Raw genomic sequence first — 24,513 nt, 5'->3', positions numbered from 1 at the left:
CCAATACCAAGAACAGTCATGCCTCAGATACATTACACCCCACACCTCCCACTCCACCACACACTCTGACAACCACGTCTGTCTGTCTGTCTGTCTGTCTGTCTGTCTGTCTTTGAATTGCTAGTCAGTCTAGTAACTCTTTCCCCCACAGGTTCTTGTTTGGCTGGGTCCAGCATTACAAACTCATGTTAAACAGGCAGGGAATTCTCAGAGCCCCAACCTTTTCTTTTAAAATCTCGTTCATCAGAAGAAATTAGAATTGGCTGAATTAAGGGGAAATATATTGCGCGGGTGATAAAAAATACTTCCGGAGTTATCTATTTGATGTAACGGTGCAGCCATAAACAATGTCTTCTTCTTCTCAGTGTGTGCGATGTAGCTTTGTTGAGGCCCTGGAACAAGCAGGCACAATGTATGTGATGTTGATGAACATCTTTAACAAAACTTTGAAGCTACAGGAAGTACATTTAGGCGAATGTTGGTAATACCTTTGGCTATAACTCCATGCAACAGGTTATCCTTCCTCTTTTGGAACAATATGTGAAGCACCACCGTCTGTATTTCCTGTCCACATCTCTCTGCTCAAGAAGCCATGCTTCAAAAAAGGAAAAGGAGGTGATTGCAAGGTATGTTTCACCCCCAACACAACAGTGTGTTGATTACACTAGAAGTATTTAAAAGTTTCTCAGGCATGATTTGCATAATACTTTTGTGTTTAACAGAAGAAACCTCATTCTTTTGATTTTGTGTAATTTGTTTTTTCTCCTCTTCTCATTACTGCTCTTGTCTTTTCTCCTCACCTTTTTCCTCATCCAGCCTATTTTGTAAACTTTCAGCTCTAGTAAGACACAGGATCTCACTCTTTGGTAAGGATGGTGTGGAAATAAAGCTTATTCACACACACAATTGTCCCACATGTCCACTTGCAAGTTGATTCCTTGGTTTGTTTTTTTAAGATGTCATTTTGTAAGTTTATCCTAATTTCTTGTGTGTTTACGCAAATATTGTTGTCAAATTTGTTTTGTCTGTGTGTGCTGACATTTTGAATTTAGTGTGTGTGGATATGTGTGTTTGTACAGGAAACGAAGTTTCATCAGTTGCCAGTTGCCTCAATGTTTTGGCTCAGGCTCTGGATATCAGGTAGCTAGATGGCACTACTGTCACACCCTGAATCGATCTTCTTGCTCTGCCTGCGGTCACATCAGTGTCACACCACCATGTCTGAGGAGGAGATGACTGGCTTAATTGAGCCACTGATACACCAATGCTATCTAATTGTGGTTGATATCACTTTTAGTCCCTAAGGACAGTGCCTCTGAAGCAAAACACTAGAAGAAGAATATAGGCTCAGCAGAGATTGCTGTCATTTGGACTTGTCATGCAGATAGATTAGCAAGTGATTTAGTTCACTTACTGTTTTTCTCATAGCTTTCCAAAAGAAATTGCATTGAAAGTTTTCACATTTTATTTTCTACACTTTTCATTTAACATTTACGGTTTCATTTTGTAGAAAGATGATTGATTATTATCTTTTAAGAATTGTTATTTCTGAACTACACACATTTTTGCGAGTCACAAAAGCATTAACTGCCATTTTCTCATCTTTTGGCCTTAGGGCATTGATGAAGTCAGCTTCAGAGTCTATCCAAGCATCTTTGCAATCATTCTTTGAGGCGGCCGCAGCTGATCTGGAGATGACTGTGGAAAACCTCTCTGTGACCGTAGTCTGTTTGCCTCAGAGTAGGAGTCAGCAGGCTAGAGGAGTGGCCAAGGTTCTCAGCTCCACAACCTCTGTTCTTCTCCCCACACTCACTTCCCTCTTCCAGCATCTTGGCAACCAAAACTATGGCATTGACCTTCTTGGTAAGAATGACCTTGATGTAGATCACCATAAAGGAATACACTAATGTCTCAAATTATTGTATAGTATATTTTACATCCTAAAATACACAAATATGAATGTAGCCTTTTATCTAACCTTCCTGTACCTTCAAAATAGTACATACTGTATATAAGCACTGCCACATGTGTTTTTGCAGTCTCATTCCTTTCCCTATGTACAGTATGCTATGGAGCAGCTTGATGAACAGCTGGTTTCCACACCTCTGAAATCACTCGGGGACACCTTCCCCTCAACTTCCTATCCTCCTCATCTTTGAAACCAGCTCTCATTAAGTGTCTCAGTCATGGCCTCAGAGCAACAGGAGCATATTATCTCCCTCCCTAAGAATATCCTGACCTTCCAGCTATCATTCATTACCTAAATCAGCAGCCATTCAGTTAGGCTGTCTCTCAGTGATTGCACACTATCAGCTTTCCTACTCGGTGTCCCTGGCTGGACCTAACAAGGATCTCAGCTTTAAGCATCTCCTTGTCTTTCCAGTGGGTAGAATCCAAGTGTCCTGTTACAGGATCCTCAACAGTCTCTACTCTCTTGGCACCAGTAGCAGCATCTACATGGAGGGGTAATTCCTATATGGCTATGTGATTTCAGTGTTTGCTCTTCTTTTAATCCTGTTTTCTCTCTATTTGATGTGTATTCTTTTATTTGTTTCAAATAAGCTTATCGTGATAATGTATTACTTGGGCCTTTCACATCTCTATTTAGGCTATTGATGACCGTATTAAGGCCATGGTAGAATTGAATAAAATATAGCAGATGGAAAGTTATCTTAAATTCGTAATTCAATCCCATAGAGTTTGATATGATTTGGACATTAGTCAGCCCCAAGCCTACATATTAATACAGCACTCCCATCCAGGCAGCGGCTTGCAGCAGGTGCCTGTCTGGCAGCCCTAACTGGAACTTTCCCTGTATGCTTCTTGGAGCCTTCTCTAAACCAAAACAACCTTTACTCCATCTACAACACCATGAGTGCTTCTCTGAGAGAAGGTAATAAACAAACACACAGCATACACAGTGACATTTATCAATACTGTCAGTTTAATTTTGACCTAGCACTCTTAACTCTCCTGGTTTCTCAGCCTTGTTTTCCATATCTGTTTCTGTTAGACCTGGGGTTGCCAGATCAGGTGGAGGACATGTGTCCCCTCCTGCCCTCTTTGGAACAGGCTCAGGAGGAAGTGGAGATGTTGGCAGGTGCAGGTGCTGGAGCTCGCCAGACTCACTACGTCCATGTTACAGAGGTCACTTTGCCTATGCTGTGCAGCTACATATCCCGTTGGTGGTACTGGGGCCCTAAGGGCCAGCCAGACAGCCCAGTCTGCACTGCTGTCATTCCTCAACATGCTAGTGACCTTCTTGGCCATATCCTCCGTATCCTTCTCAACCATGTGGGGGCTAGCCAGGGTGACTGGATGAAACAGTTGGCAGGTATTATGGCCATGCACAATACTGTGATTGTTGTGGATTTTTAATTGACATCAGTTACACCTGTAATTTTTCAACTATTAACTGTTCTCATATCATTCATTTCATATCAGTCTTTTGTCAGCCAATTATCTGTAAAGCGAGCACTGAGCTTTTAAAGAGCCACTTCCTGCCACTGATGAGGAAGTTGAGGAAAAGGGCTGAAAGTGTGCTCCTAGAAGAGGAGCAGATGAAAGCAGAAGGGTGTGATACATCTGAAGCAGAGTTGCAGATACAGGAGAAGTTCACTCTACTGGTGCGAGACCTCTATGCCTTCTATCCCCTCCTCATCCCATTTGTGGATTCAAATCGGTAAGGCATGCTGCCAAGGAGCTTATTTTCTGAGACCAAAAGCTTGTAGAGTAATGGGTGTTTTTTATAGAACCAGTGGAAAGTGAAACTTATTTTATTCTATTTAACGTTGACATCATTCAACCAGTAATTATCATCTGGCCTCTGAAAGTCTTAAAATCTCTAAACGCCACATTGAAAATACAAGTATGAAAATTACAAATACGTATATTTTTATATAAGATATGAGAGTAAGATGGATGTCATTGAGTGGTTATTGAAGTTATTTTTTCAGGCATATGTTAAGCTTTACAGGAATAAACTCTGCGACTGGCATTGTGATGTGTTTTGGTTTGTCTTGTCTCAGAGCCAGCTGGCTGATAAATTTGAACCCAGACGCTGAGCAACTGTTCAGCATGGTGGCAGAGGTCTTTATATTCTGGGCCAAATCTCATGTGAGGGTGACGCATGTTTTTTCTTTTTTTATTCCTCGCATGATAATACCATCCAAGTGAATATTGTACCCTAGAAATGATGTAATTTTTCTTCACCCTTTGTTGCTATAACAGAATTTCAAATGGGAAGAACAGAACTTTGTGGTGCAAAATGAAATCAACAACTTGGCTTTCTTGGTCAACAAGGACAAAATATCCAAGGTCAGCCATATTTACAAATTTACTTTTAATTTTAAAACTGTACAGTGGCATCTCTTTATCTCAGAGACACTAGTAGTAGTTGTATGCTAATCACAAAAAACTGTCAATGAAGTCTCAAAGTTAACTTATCTTCATTGCTTTTCATTATTTAGTTCGACCATGAGCAGAGGAGGATGAAGACAAAGGGGGATCGTTATTCGACACACACTTCTCTTATTGTGGCCTCCATGAAGAGACTGCTCCCTGTGGGACTCGGGGTTTGTTTTCCAAGTGACCACCGCCTCATTCTGTTGGCAAAGAGTGGCTTTGCTCAGGTAAGTTCGAAATGTGCCATCATTGGTCCTCTTCTCTTCTCTTGTATTGAGTGTATTTCAATGATAATCTACGGTGTGGTATGATCCTGGTGAAGGTCAGTGTCTTAAAATGTGTATATATATATATATATATATATATATATATATATATATATATATATATATATATATATATATATATATAATGTGTCCCATTGTTTGCTTTTCACAGAAGAACACTCGAGATGAGATTCGAGAGCAGATTTTGAATTGCCGGATCCATCTTCAGAGTCAGGTGAAGACTCTCACTGGATTGCTATTTTTGTGTTCTCAACATTTATACAAGTATCAGTTATATTACAAAATGTAAAGGATTTCTTAAAGAAAGTTGTTTTGACTAGGGCGGTCAAACGATTAAATAATTTAAGCAGATTCATCACAGGGTAGCTGTGGATTAATCATGATTAATCAACATTCACCATTTATTAATAATGTTTATTTCAAACCAAATGCCTTTTATTCATTCTTTCATGGGTTTTGAATGTGTTCGTTACTCATTGCCATAGCCCTTTTTCCCCTGAATTTGGAATGTCTCCAGCAGCCCTTCTAAAAATATATTTAATTGAATGATAGAAATACAAAAAAAAAAAAAAGACAGAATACAGTAGATAAGCATGCCATTCTTTTTCTGTTACAGACATCAGACTGTTTGAGGCAGGAGACCGCTTATGCAGAACACCTGAGCCAGCTAGCTGCGATCACTGATGCCCATAGGACTGCAGACAGGATTCTGGAAATAGCTCAAGTCCTTTATTACATGGACCAGGTGAGCTTTTAAAGCAATAGAAAAACATCATCTGTAATATATTTTGATTTTTATGCCTCTTCACCAGCAACAGCCATAACCAGTGGTTGTCCAGTCAATTCTGGTGAATGTGATATCTCGGGAACGTCTTGAAGGAAATCTGCAAATTTGGCACAAGAGTCCACCTGGACTTAAGGATGAACTGATTAGATTTTTCTGTTCAAAGGTCAAGGTCACTGAAACCTTGATCTCAGGGATGCCTTGAGCCAGTTCCATGAAAGGAAAGATTTGGTGGTCAAAAGTCACTGATTCCAAAAAGCACTTTGGCCATAACTAAATAACTTACATGATAGATATGATTGTACACACATTTCTAATAGGATACAATGAAGTGATGGCATCTTGGATAGACATGTACACATTTTCAGCAGATTTGAATTACTACAGCCAAAAGTTGACTCTTAAGTAACACAATATTTTTGTTGGTCAAAGTGTTAGTCATTGTTTTCTAAGCTTTTTACAGAAAAAGAATACACAATTGGAAAAGCCCTGGCAAAATAAAATAAATGATGGCTGAATAATTCAGTTGAGCTGCTTCAACCTGGGACCCTGGTGTTGTGCATGCTGGTTTGCTGTCACTTTGCTGTCATGGCTTACCGATACAAAAAAATAAAAGAGGCCTTTTCTTAGTTGTCACAGTTATAATGTCAAATCTTGCAACCAATGAGGATTTTTGGATGTTATTCAATCTGTCTTTGATTGAATGACTTTAATTGCTTTCCTTGTGATTGCATATGATATTTTAAAAACGTATGTGGACCTTTTTTCTTTAAATATTGCCAACTTGATTGGTTAGGATTAACCTCCTTTTCAACTGTTGGATATTACAAGGGCTGGGAGGTACGGGGATAAGAAACATCAGTGTGTTATTCCAAACACTAATTTATTATATTTCATTCAAAAAAGTAACACGAATGCATCCGGGTTCACCTCTACAACAGTTATTGTAATCCCTTTAGGTCTGTTGAAGGTTCATGTGCACTACCTTGTTACATTATCCATGTAAAATCATTGTTATCTTTGGTTTTGAGTTCAGGTGGAACACCCGCAGAGAAGTAAAAAACCTATATGGCACAAGGTCTTATCCAAACAGAGGAAACGCGCAGTGGTGGCCTGCCTAAGGATGGCTCCCCTCTACAACTTACCCAGGTACAAACATATGATTATTACATTAGCATTAGCATATACAAATGCTTTGGTGTCGGAACAGTATTTTATGTTTGTGTCTTGTGAATTATAACTGTGGTGTTACTGTCTCGTGGGTGTAACAATCCCTACCTTGGATAAGTCTAAGATAAAGTGAGATACAGTACCACCACATCCGCGTAATGCTGCTGTTATTACAAATGACAGAAATCCACGAAGTGCAATGCTTGTTAGAAAATAGTGGTTTAATGAAGACACTGTCAGAGTTTGGACATAATTTTGATGGAAACCGCTGCCTTGTAATTCCGAGCAGGAACGACCAATAATTGGTCTATTTATAACTTGTTTATCGTTAAATGGTGTTGTTCTTTGCTGCCTGTTTTTCTATCTCTTATTTGCATTTTTCTATGTTAATGCTGATCTCATTTTGTCTCTTTACCCTTTCCTCTTCCTCCCCAGGCACAGAGCTGTCAACCTTTTCCTCCAAGGCTACAATAAAACCTGGATATCAGCTGAGGACCACAACTTTGAGGAGAAGCTTGTGGAGGATTTGGCTGTGAGTGGAAAACCAAGCGATATTGACATTAGAAGTTTAAAGTAATTCTGTACATACACGGGTGAAGGCAGTCCTATATTTTGAATTATTATCAGTGGAGAAACACACAACCCAGAATTTCTTATCATGAATGTAAATACCTGAAACTTGTTCAAAAACCTAAAGTAAGTTGCCTACGATAAAGCTTTCAAAGGCAAGGCAAGTTTATTTGTATAACACCATTCATACACAAGGCAAAGTGGTTTACAGAGGCAGATAAATGCATTCAAAATAAAAGATTCAAAGATTACCATGACCTAGGTGACTGAAAACCTTCACAGACATTAAATTGATGTAATTTTCTGAACTAACCAGATTTTTTTTAGCCATTTAATTATTTGCCTTTAAACATTTAGTAATATTATCCACGTTACTGGTGATTATTTATCAAAATAAAATTGTAAATATTTTTTGAAGTCCCCAATGGTTGGGTACAATATTGTCATGATATTGATGTATTTTGTCAAAAATATTGTGATGTTTATTCTTCTCTATTTTGCCCAGCCCAAATTATATAGTGTATTTGCAAGACCACTAACCAGTTAGCCACCACTGGCTGTGGCAAGTGTGCAACATTGTTTTTAGAGCAAACACTAGTGGCTTTGTTCTCTTTGGATTGCAGAGGGGAGGAGTGATGGACATGTGTGGAGGTGACAGTGAGGAAGAAAAGGATGAGGAAGAAGGTGCCAAACCAGTCGATCCCCTATCACAACTCATTACACTCTTCAGTCGAAGTGCCCTGACAGGTTCAAGGTGTGTGTGTGTGTGTGTGTGTGTGTGTGTGTGTGTGTGTGTGTCTTCATTCAAAAATATCACATTCAGTACAGTGCTACTTTATTGCTGGTCTGACCCGTCATCAAAAATATCCATCTTACATTTGTTAGAAGCATATTATTTCTTTCCAACCCGATCTGGCCATTGCTTTCTGAAAACCGGAAATATGCAATCAATTTAAATTCTTTGTAGGTTCAAACCTGCAGAAATGTCCATGTCTCTTACTTGTGCATTTACTGCAGAGATGTGATCAAATCAGCCAGGTTCCAGGTGGACTACTATGATCAATAAAAATGGCATGGACCCTGTCATTTACCAGCCTTTTTTTTTAATTATATATAATATGATGTTTTCTGTATTCTCTGTTCACAGTAAACCTGCAAATGATTGTCTCTATAATTCCTATGCTGATATTATGGCCAAGGTAATGGAACATGAGAATATCATTTTCGTAAATGTATATTTTGTTTAAATAACGTACCATGCATTTATTTTTTGCTCTCATGTGTTGTGCCTGTCACATGAAATATGTAACAAAAATAAGTGAGTTTTAGAATGTTTTGTATTTACGTAATCATCCAGAGCTGCAACAGAGGGAACGATGATGACGAAGAACAGGAGATGGAAAGCTTTGAAGTGAGAGAATTCTCTTACTTTTAAATTAGGTTTTAAGTGCTTCTTGCTTACAGTATTTCATCATTATTGCCTTGACTTTTTCCATATATTTTCTTTTGCACTAATTATAATAATAATGTGTGTGTGTGTGTGTGTGTGTGTGTGTGTGTGTGTGTGTGTGTACTGTATATATGTAGGTGTGTAATAATGAACTGATCTTTCTATGGCTCAGGAGAAGGAGATGGAGAAACAGAAGTTGCTCTACCAGCAGGCCAGACTGCACCGTCGTGGAGCTTCTGAGATGGTCCTGAGAACCATCAGTGCCAGCAAAGGTACTGTAGCAAAATGCTAAATCTTTTATAATACCAATTCTAATAAATTACTTGTATTACGATTCCTCTGTCGCTTAGTTGAGTGACATTCACTTTTGGCAAGTTCTTGCTTTAGATTATCCATTTGGACACCATGTACTTTACTATTGACTTGATTTATGACTCCTGTGCTCAGTAGTTGAGGATAGTAAAGCATTTCTTTATGCTTTGCTTCTTTCTTAAAATGTCTTATCATTATCTGTAGCTGTATATTATTATTTAGAATCAGTATTGGCATCCTCTGATTGTGATACATTTCACGTCCCATCAGGGGCAATGGGCTTCATGATTGCCCCTACATTGAAGCTGGGTATTGCTGTTCTCAACGGAGGGAATGCCACTGTTCAACAGGTAAGATACTGAATCGATGTCTTCCCCTCAACTCATGCAACCTGTTTTTCTTGGGTTATAGATCTAGACTCCTAACTTTACTCTCAAAGTGCACCAAATTGAAGCATTTAGCTGTAAAATGCACAAAATGAACCTTCCTGTATTTTTCATATCGCAATATATATTGCAGAAAAAGTAACCCTCCACAGAGACCCTGCAGCTACGTTTGCAGTTAAGATTTTTTCTTTCAGTTATGTCTGCTTCAAATGAGATCCTACTTCATTTATCAGACTGTCTTTGATATTTTTGTTTGATAGAAAATGCTGGATTATCTGAGAAAGAAGCAAGACGTTGGCTTCTTTCAGGGCATGTCTGGACTCATGCGGGCATGTAGGTTAGTGACTGTCGGAAAATTCTCTTGACGAAGCCTGTCAAATGTCACAAAGGCATTCAGGTACTGTTTGGTGAAAATGATAAGAGTGTGACATTTTTTATTCCTTTTTATTTTTGTGTGGTTTTCTGCTATCCAGTGTTCTGGATCTGAATGCATTTGAGAGGCAGAACAAAGCAGAAGGATTAGGAATGGCCATGGACGAGAGTTCAGGTACTGTATTCATATGGAAATAAAAAAAAAAATCTCTTTCTGTGAAGCCATGTCATAGCAGGAGAGCCAGCTCTGAGATCCCTGGGCTTGAACATACTCTAAATGAACACTTCAGAATCCTATTTCTTTCTTTGCCTTTCTCAGTCTTTAATATTATCAGCATCTATTGAGGCGTGATTCTGTTTCCTTACCTCTTTCAAAATTCTTCATACATTCTGTCTTTCATTCTGTTGTTCTTTTCCTACAGTATTACTCCATTCCTTGCCTTTCATTCTTCATTTCTCACCCTTTCTTTTTCCCAGGTGAGAAGGTGATGCCTGACAAAGATATAACCTGTGACCTATTCCGTTTTCTACAGCTGCTCTGTGAAGGACACAACTCAGGTTATTTGCCCATAGCTGCATCCACTTAAACACTGTCACAACGTTCACATATATTGTATTGTAAAAGAATACCATATGCTATAACACATAAGAAAGATATGAAATTGGGTTTTGATGTTTTTCCACCTCACTGTCACTTCAAAATGATGGTCGTAAAAGTTTAACACTTACTCATAATAGCTACTCAATACATTTGTTTTGATCTGGTTGATGTCCATTGCCTAATTGCATTATCAACATAGGATTCATTTTCATTGCACTACTCTTTTAACAATCTGTTCACCATGTCTTTGTGTGTTAGATTTCCAGAATTACTTGAGAACACAAACAGGCAACAACACCACTGTCAACATCATAATAACCACTGTGGACTATTTACTCAGAGTACAGGTAAGCAAACTAGTATACAGGTATTTCAGTTATTGCCCAAAAATAATTATAGGACCATAATGGTTTGCAAACTTTTATTTGGCTACTGTCTGAATGCAGCTTCATCTATCATCAGCTTGAAGATCCTCTAATCGTAAATTTACCACGATGTAAAAGTATTATTGATCTTTTATTGATCACAATGATATTTTGTCTTATATGGAAATTATTTATTTAAGCTCATGAAGCACTAAAACATTTTCTGTGCACACTGTAGGAGTCAATCAGTGACTTCTACTGGTACTACTCAGGCAAGGATGTGATTGATGCACACGGCCAACAAAACTTCTCCAAGGCCATCAAAGTGGCCAAACAGGTGTTCAACACACTCACTGAGTACATTCAGGTCAGTAGTTTCCGTTATGTGTCACAGTGTGTTTCATGCATGATTCTGTGAGATCCTATCAAATAAATATATTTGTCAGAAAACAATGCAGCTCACATTACCAGTGCATTCTTCCAGGGCCCATGTATCGGGAACCAACAGAGCCTTGCTCACAGTCGTCTCTGGGACGCTGTTGTTGGTTTCCTCCATGTTTTTGCCCACATGCAGATGAAACTCTCTCAGGTATTGCATGTTATTTTCCTCTACAATTGTTAACTTTGTTAATGCTCTAAGTGATAGTGTACTGTAGGATACACTAGAGTCCTAATTTTAGTCTGCTGCCAATGCTATTTCAATGTGTTTACTGTCAAACTGTTGTTGCACTCATCCTAAACTACTTCTGTTTGTGTCTTGTTAATTGCAAAATAACTTTGCTCCTATTTGCTTTAATTGTAAATATGTTTTTCTTATATACAGGATTCAAGGCAAATTGAGCTTCTGAAAGAGCTCATGGATTTACAGAAGGACATGGTTGTTTTTTTGCTCTCCATGTTAGAAGGCAAGCATTTCCACTAATGCTATTGTTTTTTTTTTACAATTCTGATCATAATTTGTTTACAAATTGCTGTTAATCGAGAACATTATGCTCTGCTTGTCTCTTCCCTGCAGGTACTGTCGTTAATGGAACTATTGGAAAGCAGATGGTGGATATGTTGGTGGAATCCTCAGGAAATGTAGAGATGATCCTCAGGTTTTTTGACATTTTCCTCAAACTTAAAGACCTCACCTCCTCAGATGCCTTCAGAGAGTACGACCCTGATCGTAAGGGCTGCATCTCCAGGAAGGACTTCCAGAAAGCCATGGAAAATTGCAAGCGTTTCTCCCAAGCTGAAATGAATTTCCTCCTCTCATGCATGAAGTCCGACGATGGTGAAATTGTGGATTATGAGGCCTTTGTTGATCGCTTCCATGAGCCAGCCAAAGACATCGGCTTCAGCATCGCTGTTCTCCTCACCAATTTATGTGAACATATGCCCAATGATTCAAGACTTAAGACATTCTTGGAACTGGCAGAGTGTGTTTTGACTTACTTCCAGCCATATCTAGGATGTATTGAGATCCTTGGCAGTGGGAAGCGCATTGAACGTGTCTACTTTGAGATCAGTGAATCCAGTCGCACACAATGGGAGAAGCCTCAGGTCAAAGAATCCAAACGGCAGTTCATTTTTGATGTGATCACTGAAGGGGGAGAGAAGGAAAAAATGGAGATGTTTGTCAATTTCTGTGAGGACACTATCTTCGAGATGCAGCTAGCAGCCCAGATATCTGGTGCTGATGCTGGAGAGAGGCATGCTGATAAAGGAGGAGAAGAAAAGAGTAGTGTTGAAGATCTGGACAACAAAGGAATGTTTTTCATGCATCATTGGTTGCTATTGCTGATATCTCTACTTTCTGTCAAAAACCTGAAGACAATGATGAAGATGACCCTGAAGGATATCCTCATGTCAGCTGTGTTCCTTCTCCGATTCATTTTCATGGCTCAGCTCCGGTGTGTCTGTGCTGTAATTCACAGCATATTTTATGTGCTCTACATAGCCTTTGTCAGTGGTGGGCTGATAGAGGGAGCCAAACGGATGAGGATATCAGACTTGCTTGGTGGTATCCTTGAGCCAACTCTTGATGAGGTCATGGAGGTGCCAAGTGGTGTGGATCGGCTGAGGAAGTACTCAACCAGTTTCTCTTCCCAGAGAGAATTGAGGGAGATGGGGCATGTGGCAGCTGTGACCTCCCCCAGGGAGGTGGATGTACTTTCAGACATATTCGGCATCAAAGTGAAGAAGGAGGGAGGTCAATTCAGACTGATAACACAAGACCTCAGTGCCAGTCTGACTAATGTGTTCAACACAACCTCCAAAACAATTGCTACTGCTGATATTTTGGAGAAGCATCAGGGGACGGTATGGATTCATTTGTGTCTTTGGATATGAGACGATTTCAATCACTTTTAAAAAAAAATCTTTGATGCTCAGTGTGTTGTATTGTGTTGTGTGGTTGAGCATCATTTTCAGTATTATTGCATCGCTTTGATACTGTATAGATTAATCTTTATTTTTGATTTCCTCATGATATTAAATGACAGAAATGTAAGACCCACACCGCCACAGAGGAAAAAACAGAAGATGAGATGATGCCTGAATTAGAGAGTGCAAAGTGAGTATCTTGCTTTCCCATTAAAAATCCTTAAAGAGGGATTATTTAATTCCCTCATAACATACTAGATATAAGATAATATATATAATATAAAATAATTACAATAGCATTGCTTTACATTGCAATACGCATGTTAGTAATGACAGTGCATGGTTAGGCTAAAACCAATATAAACACATTGTCAAATTAAGCAGTTATTGATGTCGCACTTCATCAACGGACCTTCAAGTTATCCAGAAGTAGAAGTTTCATCATCTCTTTGAAACTCCCTCTGTGATTGGACTGTTTGCAGAGGGAGGGAATCTGAGAAGAAAAGTGGGAGAGACAAGGAAGGGGCCGAATGGAAAGCCAAGAGATATAATAAGTCAGAGGAACCAGAGAGCCAACACTCTGCCCTCTGGGAGATGATAAGCACTCATAACAAGAGCTTGCTGGTAATACAAAAATACACTCACACATGCTTGTGCATACACTTAACCAACACTGAATGTTTTTCCTTTTTTTCCCCAGAATTACTTTGCAAGGATTTATTACAATATGCGCTTATTGGCTCTATTTGTTGCCTTTGCTATCAACTTCATCCTCCTCTTCTACAAGGTGAGTGTTTGCTTGTGAGAGAAAATCTGAATTGCATTTGGTATCAAATTGGAAAGTAATTAAATACATCTCCTCAAGGAACGTATTCAAGTACTGTAGATTCTCCGTTTGATATTTAGAGTATTAATACGGCAGGAAACAACTATTTGATATGTAAACATACTGTTATAATGTCTACCTGAGTAGAGAATGAAATTCTGATTGGTTGCATGTGTCTTTTAGTACATTGGAGCATGCCCAACTGGCGAGCTCTTGGTCGCCGCTCTGCACTGTGCTCATATGGTGGTTACAGCTGATAACGGCATCGTCGTAGAAGCGTAACACCCTACTTCCAGTTCCCACCCAGTTTAACATTGTTAGCTCGGGCAGCACTGTTGCAATGGTTTGGATCCTTAGCACAGTAAGCTGCGAGCCACCGGCTCAATCATTGCCATGTTTAGAGCCGTGTGGAGGCACTAGATATGCCCTGAATTTCGGTTAGAGCATTTAAGCACAATTTACTTCAGCATTTCCATTTTACACTTCTTTGTACTTTGTCACTACATTATATTACAGATGGAAATATTCCATTTCTTACTTCAGTACATTTCTTTGACAGCTGTAGTTGCCAGTTATTTTAAAGAATGATCATCTGGGTCATAAACTACACAACTCAGCATTACCAGCACATGGACCAATCTGAACAATACAGTGCTACATACACAAAAATAACAACGATTATCCAATAATATAAAGTATCTATGTGGGGCATTTTCCCACATAAAAACCATAACTGTAATGCTTGCTTGTTTTGAAGTACATTTTGCTTCAAAGGAGGAATTTAATCTCCAAGAGTATTTTCACCAGATAGTGTGTCAGAGAGGAGTTGATCTACCTTTTTATGATCTTTTTGGATTCTATATTTTGGTGCTGTCGAATACTATGTAATTATATTGCGTGGTTCTCATATTCTGTCCTAAAAATATGCTTGTATGGCTTTGGTGAAGTCCTTCTGTCTTTTCCTCCCTTCCCAGGTTGCATCTGTGCCTGCGTCAGAAGAGGAAGGAGTGGTCACATCTATTAACAGTGAGGGACTGGACTGTGCTAGTAACGACGACAACAAGGGCAGAGATTATTTTGTGCTCGAGGAGAGCAGTGGATACATGGAACCATCACTCCATTTCCTGGCTGTAGCTCACACAGTCATCTCCTTCTGTTGTATTATTGGGTACTACTGCCTCAAGGTATACTGGGTTGAGCATATCATTTAGCATATGTACAATGACCTTATTTCACTTTTTTAATCGGTTCCCATCATGTAGACCTAGTAATAATTGACAATAAAGCACATTTCTAACAGACATGGGCTCTGATTAATACAGCTCATCTGAATTTAAGAGATTTTAAGTTTTGCCAGCTCACCATCAAACTATTAATTAAAAAAAATCAGGTGATGACTGTAGTACATTTGACGTGGCAGGTACCATTGGTGGTCTTCAAACGTGAGAAGGAAGTTGCACGAAGGCTGGAGTTTGATGGGCTGTATGTGACAGAGCAGCCCCCTGAGGAGGACATCAAAGGGCAATGGGACCGACTGGTCATTAACACACCGTATGTTCATAGCCACATGATCAGCTTGGCTGATGACATATTACCATCAAGCATTTTTTTTACACTTTATTAACTCGTTGTCTGCACCTGCTCAGTCATGCAAATGTTTCATTTAAAGTGATGTATCAGTTGTCAATATGTTTTAATTACAATATTTCTTTTTCAGATCATTTCCAAGTAATTATTGGGATAAATTTGTGAAGAGAAAGGTAAAATCCTCTACAGCTTTAACGTTGCACAGCAAAATATTATACATTCTATTCTAAATGTGCTTATGGATGTATGTAATTGTGTGCATATTTCACTCAGTGACACTTCATTAAGAAACTAACTGAAATTTAATGAACCATTTAATGGCAGGTGTAATTACTCCCCTGCCAGTTACCAAAACAATTTTATTGTCTCCAGACACAGGGTTACACTTTTAGCTTCCTCATTCAAATTGCCTCCCATATTATGAATATTATTCTTTACTTTAAGGATATTCTGTTGGAGAATTCTTAACTAAATGTATGAAAAGAATGTAGATAATATCCTGGGGGAAACAGAAAACAGGTCTGTTTAATTAAAATGCAATATATTAGCTGGTTTCACTAGTTCACAGATGCATTAAATCACAAGAGAAAGTCTTTAAAATCTTTTTAGTCCTCGAATGGCTGCAAAGAAGCATATTCCATCTTAGAGTGTTTCTGCTAATCCACTTTTGAGTTTGGAGGTTGTAGATATTGCTTACCATACATTGAAGGGCTAATGTTTTGTACTGACAAAATAGTATAATAAGGAGAAAATGTCATGATTAAATTAAGGAAATGTTTACAAGCTACGGTCACTGTACACGCACATCTTAGTCTGATTTAAAGAGTACATTTTAAGCCTAGATAAATATTAACTATTTATAAATTGTAAGGTAGCACCTAATAAAAATACCCTGGACCAGACTTGCAAAGAATCAGAAAACCCTTCCTTTTTTCTTGTTGCTATCATAAGCAGCACCATGGTCTTCTCTGCAAATCTGAGCATCCATCTCATTATGGCACAGACTGCGCAGAAGAATTCAGCCTCTCACCTCTCCTGTCATTCTTAATTCAGATAAAAAGGCACCCGAATGAGTATATATATATATATATATTTTTTAATGTAAACCTGTCTTCTTGCCCTGTCAGGTGATGGATAAGTATGGCAACTTTTATGGCTGTGAGAAGATTAGTGAACTTCTAGGTCTGGACCAAGCTGGATTAGACTTTAGCTCTGAGAGAAAAGACAGGAGGAGACTCAAAAGAGATGCTGCCTGGAGTGCTGTGTGAGTAGAAAAAAAGTCTGCCGTTGTTTATTCTTAAAGGGATTCCTCGACAAATGTTGCACTCCTTTTTTTTCCTTCGTCCTAGGTTTAGTATAAGATTGACATCATTGTAATACATAATTAATAGTTCCATCCTTTGAAAGGTATCATAGTGCACAGTTGAGCAGGTTGCTGTACAAAGCATCCTTCTCTGGAGGATAGCTGCAAGTATGTTTGCATACAGACTCGCTGCTGTCATTTTTAATAGCCTACTCCATTATAAATAGCCATTTCACTAATACTGTATGTGTTTTTTCTGTGTGTGTGTGTGTGTGTGTGTGTGTGTGTGTGTGTGTGTGTGTGTGTGTGTGTGTGTGTGTGTGTGTGTGTGTGTGTGTGTGTGTGTGTGTGTGTGTCATACCTAATGGGTGGCCAGACAAAAGAAGGTCCTGGAACATTATGTTGCACTAGAGGAAGAACATGACATTCTGAAATTAAGCCACATATCAGACTTGTCTTTTAGAAAAGACACTCTACCCTCAATGGTCTGGTTTTAGTGATGGACATGTTGGCCTTTTTTCCAAGGTTCTTACTAGCATGTGTCTGTGTGGTGATTCTATTGATTTCAGATTCAACTCCATTGACATGAAATACCAGGTCTGGAAGCTAGGAGTTGTGTTCACTGATAGTGTAAGTTCAGTTGTATCTTATATTTCAGTGCTTCTGCTTAGTTCCTTTGGTCGTGCTGTCTTGTTCCTACAAAGCCAAGATAGCCGTTACTTCCTGCAATTTATATCAACACATAAGGTAATAAGATCAATTAATGTGCGTAAGACATCTGAGATTTTACGACTTATCCCTTATTTGTTTCATCTTTTGTTCTACCGTGCTAAGATTTTGTTTGATACAATTGCACATGCTGCAGGAGTGACGGTGTTAATATCCTGTGATTCTCCCTTATCTAAAATACACATTTGTCTTTATCTGTCCTGGTAATCTATATTGCCTGTTTTTTATGTGTGTATTGTCTTTGTGTGCATGATCGCAGCCCTTCTTGTACCTGGCCTGGTACATGGCCATGTCAGTTGTGGGTCATTATAACAACTTCTTCTTTGCTGCCCACCTCTTGGACATCGCCATGGGCTTCAAGACACTTCGCACCATCCTTTCCTCTGTCACACACAATGGGAAACAGGTGTGTTTGCGTGCGCATGTGTCAGTCTGTTTTAAATTCTCAATCCATCTGTCCTAATGTGTGCTCTGTGCAGTTTGCATTTATGTGATGTTTGCTTTCACGCTGTAGAGTTATATTGGGGCTTTTCTAAGATAAAGAAGCGTATTAAAGCCCATCTGCCTCTGTCTCTATCCCTTTGTAATTATGTGTCTGTCAGTTGGTCCTCACATTGGGCCTGTTGGCAGTCGTGGTGTATCTCTACACTGTTGTGGCCTTCAACTTCTTCAGGAAGTTTTACAACAAGAGTGACAACAAGGACGCCCGAGACATGAAGTGCAATGACATGCTTACTGTGAGTTAAATGTGCATATTAACAAACACACATACACATGTGTAGCAGCCTGTCTTACCACATATCTATCCTTTCTATCCCCCGATGTTTATCTTTCTAACAAAAACATAGCTACACATTTAATGTTCTGCCTCTTCAGATTGAGAGGGTTTGTGGAGGATTCTGAAAGTGATCCCAATTTTTGGAAGTATGAAAAGCCCCTTGACTACTTTTTCATAAAATAATGGACACATGGATAGAAAACCATTCCTCAAGCCTCAGTTTAGGTGTTTGTTCAGCTATTCACAAAGTTAACACCCCACCGCCTGCTCTATTCTAATGAGGACTCCACTGTCACTCACATGAGCAGGCGGATGGGCAGCTAGCATTTTAATAAAACCCGACTATTATAGCAGGCAGGGGGTATTACATTAAATCCTCAACGTGTTATTGTTTATGCTGTACTTTGAGCAACACTTTAGCAATAATTTATTTGCAATTCCTTTACCTCATATCATTACAATACCGCAAACATGTGTTTGGACAAAAACAATGGCTTACTTAAAAAATGCACGTGAATAAAAGCTCTACCTTTTTAAATAAAAAATGATTTTGTTTTTGTTAATTACTGTGAGGGAAAAAATCATCCCAGGCACTAACTGTAAAATAACTGTACAGTCCTTGCTAGACTACTTGTTAAGTCTTCTGGTCTCATAAACTCCATGTGGGGAATACTCTTAGAGGCCAAGAATATTGCTTAAAAAAAACTTCTACTTTTCTGTGAAATTGTATAAAAATGCTTCCTGTTTGAAACTTTTTAATCTCTTTCTAAAAGCAACTAGCACCGAGACATAAACGAGGCATAAAAATAAACTGAATAAATTAAAATTTTGTTTTGCAGCTAGAATTTTCAATCTACAATGTTATACTTGGAGATTGGGCAAATAATTCCATAGAACTTCTTAGATATTTCACATTTTCTCACCTCATACCTTTTCCTCTGGCAGACAGACAGAGAAAATGTCTGCTGAATAATTTGAGGGATGATGTCAAAGCATACTAAACCATAGAATAAATGAAAATGTTTTTTTTTTTTTTCAGTGCTACATGTTCCACATGTATGTGGGAGTGCGTGCGGGCGGGGGCATTGGTGACGAGATCGAGGACCCTGCTGGAGATGAATTTGAGGTGGAACGCATAGTCTTCGACATCACGTTTTTCTTCTTCGTCATCGTCATCCTCCTGGCCATCATCCAGGGTGAGTCATGCATGTCAAATTTGTCTTACAAATACAGCTCAGCATTACCATGTATTCCACATGTTTCCCCAACTCACACAAATACATTTTATCCACCCTGTTTGACGAGAGTATGTTTGAATTTTTCATGTGGGATTTGAAACAAAGTATCTGTTTATTCCATTGAGTTCGTCAAGTTTCACTGACACCTGTCTTTCAGAGACGAGCAAAGCTGTGCACATGCAGACCTGTGCACAAACAAACACACAGAGACACACAATTGTATCTTCTTTTTTCAGGCTTGATAATTGATGCCTTTGGGGAGCTTCGTGACCAGCAGGAGCAGGTGAAAGAGGATATGGAGGTGAGATTTGACACTTTCTCCTGTGCACAGAAAAACAGTCTTTCTTGAATGTATGCACACAGGTTTGAGACACGACAAGTACACTGCTGGTATTTAGTCATTTTGAGTGTGGTATTGAGGTTATAGCGCTGTCACCTCACGGGGTGAATCCCGAGTTTGGAATGCATATAAATGCAATGTAATGTTGCAGTGTTTGATACTATAGATATCACTGTATTGCTGCATTTTTCTTCGATTGTTTCCATTAGTGTTTTCTCAGAACTTTCAGTCACTGAGGGTTGTTACACAGTTGCTTGCATACAGACACAAGGTTATTGGACAATGTGAGTCTATTTGGAGCTTAGTGTGAAGGCTAGAAAACAAATAAAGATGCATTTGTACTTAATTAAGGTTCAACAAATTGCCTCTCTCAGAGTTGCTGAACCAGATTTAAATGTAATGTTTATTTTGAAGCTGAGGAGGAGCTTTATTGAGCAGGTCGCTACAGTGCTTACATTGCTCAGTGGTATGCCTCAAAACCCTACAAAAGCAGACTCTGCAGGTAGGATATGGGGTATGGTTACAAGATGTTTCATTAGCAGGTGGACAATCAGCAATAGTCACATTCATAGAACAGGCAAACAAGTCCAATGATGGAGAGGCAAGCAGGCAATGCAAGCCTACACTAAATATAAAAGTTCACATGTGATTTTACTGAATGCATAGTGGTCAATGATTGTTTGTCAATCATTACATGTCTTACATTTCTCCTCCTGCAGACCAAATGTTTTATATGTGGAATAGGAAGTGAATACTTTGATATGGTCCCTCATGGATTTGAGACTCACACTCTGCAGGAGCACAACTTGGCCAACTATCTGTGAGTTGATTGAATGCTCACTACTTTAATGACTCAACCTTATCATTTCAAAAATACTGAAACTCACAACTTCATATGTTGTCACTTAGGCAGGCCTTTCTGATTTGACCCTTCACAGATGTAGTGAAAATGTTCCGCATCGTCCACCATCACTAAACCTCTATGAGAAACAACACCTTCATCAGTGTTCTTTAGTTAATCATCCTTTCGCTTGGCTGTTCAACAGTTTATGGTTCTTAACCAGTATCTTGTTCTTAACCAGTATCTTGTTCTAAACCAGTATCTTGTTCTTAACACCTTTAGGCCTGTTCTTGTTGTAATCTATTAACCGCAGTGTCTTGTTTCATATTTATTAGTAATTCTCTAATATGTGCACAACATCATGTCATTTTGATGGTGGTAATGACAATCAGGTCAAATACTGCAAACGTTACTGAGAGGAAGCAAAGAAAATCCTGCGTTTTGGTCCGTAAACTTAAAATGACAAGAAGCTCCACTGCCTTACAAATATAGCCATACCAGGTAAGAATCCACCAATCACAGGAAGCCAACACATCTTGCATCATCCATATAAGCCTTTATGATGACAATCACTACATAACAATGGTTGTACATACATACTCCGAGGAAAAACATGACAGTGCAGAAGGGAATCAATGCAATATCAATATAAGTGAGGCAATGTTTGTGTAGAGCTAAATATATTAAAGGCAGAATATAATTAGTGATCTCATTGATCTTAAAACATATTTCTTTAAAATGTTCAATGGTTTTGCACCATATAACACAAACCACATAAACTGAGTTATTGAACACATGGATGGTTAAAAACATTGGTGTTAAAATCAGTGACTGCTTATTGAACCTAATTAGTATGGATTCCTCGATGTGTTTGCATCCTCTTACTGATGGACTTTTCCCTCCTCTTGTCTATGTATGGTGGTCCTTCACACAATATTTTAAGCTTAACTGATGAACGTCTACAGACTGAAACATTGCGACTCATTGCGTCAGTCTTCGTTGTCAATCATCCAATATCTCCAATCATTAAAGTAATTAACCTGATTGTCAAAAAGAGCCTCTCGCTGTACTTCCACTTGATATACCTAATAACTAATAATAATAATTCCCATAATAACCACAATCTCTGGGGTTGTGAACAACCTCTTAATTCACTGCTACAATTTAGAGGTATATGAGTCACCACATGAATTCCTCTTTTGTGTCTTGCAGCTTTTTTCTGATGTACCTTATAAACAAGGATGAAACTGAGCACACAGGACAGGTATAATAGTTCTTTATTATTGCATGATCCAATCAAAGTTAGAACAATGTGTGCAATTTTAAGCTCTTGAACATCCTACTGCCACTGCCAAATGTCATATTCCTTAATATATCCTTCCACAATGGTTCCTCCATGTCTCAGGGACCTATTTATCCCAGTCATGTCAAAGCTGTAGTGTAACCTTTTCAACTAAGACAGATTCTTCATTCATTCTGTCTCTCACAAGCCCTATCAGCCCCGACAAACACATTTTATGATAATGTACATACCAGGCATACTCCTCCTTATGATGATAATTTCTCCTTTTACTCATAAATCATTGCAGTATTACAGCTATAAATTTGTTGCGGGTGGTTTGAAGATGCAATTATCTCAATTCACTTGTTTTATCTTTTTACTTCACCATCTTTTAAATGACTTGTTTTATAGAGGCAAAGACGAGTGCTTCGCTGTGTATCAGCAGTCACTGCCTTTAAAGAGCTGAAACTGTCTCTTGTGTCTCACACTAAGTGTAAATAAATCTGAAAGGGATGCACATCAGAATAGATGAGGAGAGGTTTAATTCTAAATGCTGCACAGTGAAATATATAATAATAATTTCAGTAATAAATCCATTCTTACATGGAATAATTTGGACTTATCTTGGTGTCACAGAATGCAGTTTGAAGGTGATGCTGCAGAATTGATTAAAGGAAGACAATATTACATTTTTATCAGCCTGAAATTCTTAGGATAATTTGGTGCCGTTTCCAAATGGAGTTTGGTTCTGGGACTCATCCCGAGGTGTATTGTGTGTATTCTTTCAGCATGGTGTTTTTCTCTCGTGTAGATTAAAGAGGGAGCTGACAGGTGGACTGTGGAAAAGGTTTCTCTGTTGGGACAGATAAAAATGTTGAAAGAATGTAGAATTGAAATAATTTCCACTTTTTAGTTATTTTTACTGAAGCACGTATACGTTTGGCAATAGTTAATTGAAGATACTTTACGACTCTGTTGTCTTGCCAGGAATCCTATGTGTGGAAAATGTACCAGGAGCGTTGCTGGGAATTCTTCCCTGTGGGAGACTGTTTCCGTAAGCAATACGAGGATCAACTGGGATGAAAGGAAATCTTAAGAGATCTAAAGCTTCTTGGATTATTGCATCACACTGAAGCCATTTTGATTGATGCCGTTCGACTCACTAAATTACCATGTGTTTTGTGTGTGCACTATTGATTTTGGACTGATTTTCCCACAAATTATACTTTATATTCATGCACATTCATAGTTCTAGATTACATTAATTACATTATTTGGAAATTAAGGAAAGGACCACTACAAATTGAATGTGCTGTTTGTTTTGGGAGTCTCATTTCAGTCGTTTCTTGAGTCCACAACAGAAGTATCATTAAAAAAAGAATCATCTCAAGTAGTCAGAGCTTGCAATGCATATTTAGTTTGAGGGCACTTTTCTGGCTGCATGTGTAAAGCTCATGTTTTGTGAATGAAGTGATTTGTCTCTCTAATCACAGCCTCCCATCCCTTTCCCCCGTGTGATATGCAGACAAACACTCCCTCTGGCATTTGTTCTTTTTTACCCTCCTCCTCTTCGCTCTTTTCTCGTCTGCTGTGTTCTTCTCTGCAGGATCCTTCTTCTCCTCCAGTCCCTGCTCCTTATTCTCTTTCCCCTTCTATCTTTTGGGTCTTTCTCTCGTTATTATCAGCCTCTGTGAAGCATGCCGGTAGGTGTTCCAGTGTTTGGGTCAAGATTCCTCCATGGAAGCGGATCACAGAGCTTAATGATGTGATTGACTGTTATCTCCAATGGGCAATAAAATCTTTGGGGAATCCCCGGGTATAAATAATTTACTAGAGAAGCATGGCAAGTTTTGTTAAACTGCTAACTCTCAGCGTGTGTAACAGCGGAATGACGCGCGTGGGACGGCCACCTGGAAATATTGTTGTTATGCAAAGGTCAAACGCTGGGTCTGTTGCTATCAATATGTATTCATGTTGCTTTAGATTTATGACTTGTGAGCATGGTTACAACTCATCAGATAGTTTTGATTATTCCACGTTCGAGATTTCTGTTTGTGTTTTTGTATTTGCTTTTCTTGCTGTTTTTAAGGTAGCAGGGCCAAATCGGAACAAGATTATGTCAGATTTCATATATGGAAGGTTGCATACACTACCAAGAAGAGTTTTTCTTGCAGCACTCTGTTTCACGCTTCTAACCTCTATAAGAATACCTTAAAAACCATGTCCCTGTTGAAGCTTCATAAGGATCATAGCTGCCAGCCTTAGTCCCGAGGTGGATGATTGGAGAAAAACCTCTCATCAAAAAACAATTTAATTTGGAATTCAAGCCCATTCTAGTGTGTATTAAAATCAATCATACTGTCATGAATCCAAACCCACAGACATCCAACCCTTCTCTGCAGGAGACGTGGTACAATTTCATAAGTAGCCTTCCACCAGTTGATTTACCAGAACACTGTGTATTTGCAGCAGGGCACCCAACACAACCCAAATGAAATACTGACTGTTCAGCGGTAATTGC

The 24,513-nt window shown here is 38.8% G+C and overlaps 1 protein-coding gene across 1 annotated transcript in view; it reads left to right on the top strand.

Moving 5' to 3' along the window:
- LOC311021269 (ryanodine receptor 2-like) overlaps nt 1-23,864 on the top strand; it is a 51,527-nt gene extending 27,663 nt beyond the window's left edge. Inside the window, exons 52-94 of the mRNA XM_084021725.1 lie at nt 514-626; nt 817-866; nt 1,080-1,140; nt 1,616-1,863; nt 2,384-2,465; nt 2,763-2,893; nt 3,014-3,334; nt 3,445-3,682; nt 4,029-4,116; nt 4,231-4,317; nt 4,470-4,631; nt 4,843-4,905; nt 5,308-5,436; nt 6,512-6,624; nt 7,081-7,177; nt 7,839-7,969; nt 8,363-8,414; nt 8,573-8,626; nt 8,838-8,937; nt 9,248-9,327; nt 9,624-9,700; nt 9,837-9,910; nt 10,213-10,293; nt 10,595-10,683; nt 10,940-11,068; nt 11,186-11,290; nt 11,525-11,606; nt 11,717-13,005; nt 13,188-13,258; nt 13,551-13,692; nt 13,769-13,855; nt 14,869-15,078; nt 15,315-15,445; nt 15,612-15,654; nt 16,609-16,745; nt 17,354-17,414; nt 17,773-17,919; nt 18,116-18,250; nt 19,331-19,487; nt 19,766-19,830; nt 20,589-20,689; nt 21,923-21,974; nt 22,980-23,864. Coding sequence (XP_083877851.1) covers nt 514-626; nt 817-866; nt 1,080-1,140; nt 1,616-1,863; nt 2,384-2,465; nt 2,763-2,893; nt 3,014-3,334; nt 3,445-3,682; nt 4,029-4,116; nt 4,231-4,317; nt 4,470-4,631; nt 4,843-4,905; nt 5,308-5,436; nt 6,512-6,624; nt 7,081-7,177; nt 7,839-7,969; nt 8,363-8,414; nt 8,573-8,626; nt 8,838-8,937; nt 9,248-9,327; nt 9,624-9,700; nt 9,837-9,910; nt 10,213-10,293; nt 10,595-10,683; nt 10,940-11,068; nt 11,186-11,290; nt 11,525-11,606; nt 11,717-13,005; nt 13,188-13,258; nt 13,551-13,692; nt 13,769-13,855; nt 14,869-15,078; nt 15,315-15,445; nt 15,612-15,654; nt 16,609-16,745; nt 17,354-17,414; nt 17,773-17,919; nt 18,116-18,250; nt 19,331-19,487; nt 19,766-19,830; nt 20,589-20,689; nt 21,923-21,974; nt 22,980-23,075 — 5,961 coding nt within the window. The 3' untranslated portion in view covers nt 23,076-23,864. The remainder of the gene's footprint in view (nt 1-513; nt 627-816; nt 867-1,079; nt 1,141-1,615; nt 1,864-2,383; nt 2,466-2,762; nt 2,894-3,013; nt 3,335-3,444; nt 3,683-4,028; nt 4,117-4,230; nt 4,318-4,469; nt 4,632-4,842; nt 4,906-5,307; nt 5,437-6,511; nt 6,625-7,080; nt 7,178-7,838; nt 7,970-8,362; nt 8,415-8,572; nt 8,627-8,837; nt 8,938-9,247; nt 9,328-9,623; nt 9,701-9,836; nt 9,911-10,212; nt 10,294-10,594; nt 10,684-10,939; nt 11,069-11,185; nt 11,291-11,524; nt 11,607-11,716; nt 13,006-13,187; nt 13,259-13,550; nt 13,693-13,768; nt 13,856-14,868; nt 15,079-15,314; nt 15,446-15,611; nt 15,655-16,608; nt 16,746-17,353; nt 17,415-17,772; nt 17,920-18,115; nt 18,251-19,330; nt 19,488-19,765; nt 19,831-20,588; nt 20,690-21,922; nt 21,975-22,979) is intronic.
- Nucleotides 23,865-24,513: the final 649 nt, after the last annotated feature.

Source organism: Eutrigla gurnardus (genome assembly GCF_963514095.1).
Source record: "Eutrigla gurnardus genome assembly, chromosome: 11".
Lineage (NCBI taxonomy): Eukaryota > Metazoa > Chordata > Actinopteri > Perciformes > Triglidae > Eutrigla > Eutrigla gurnardus.
This window is presented reverse-complemented; position numbering and strand designations above follow the sequence as displayed.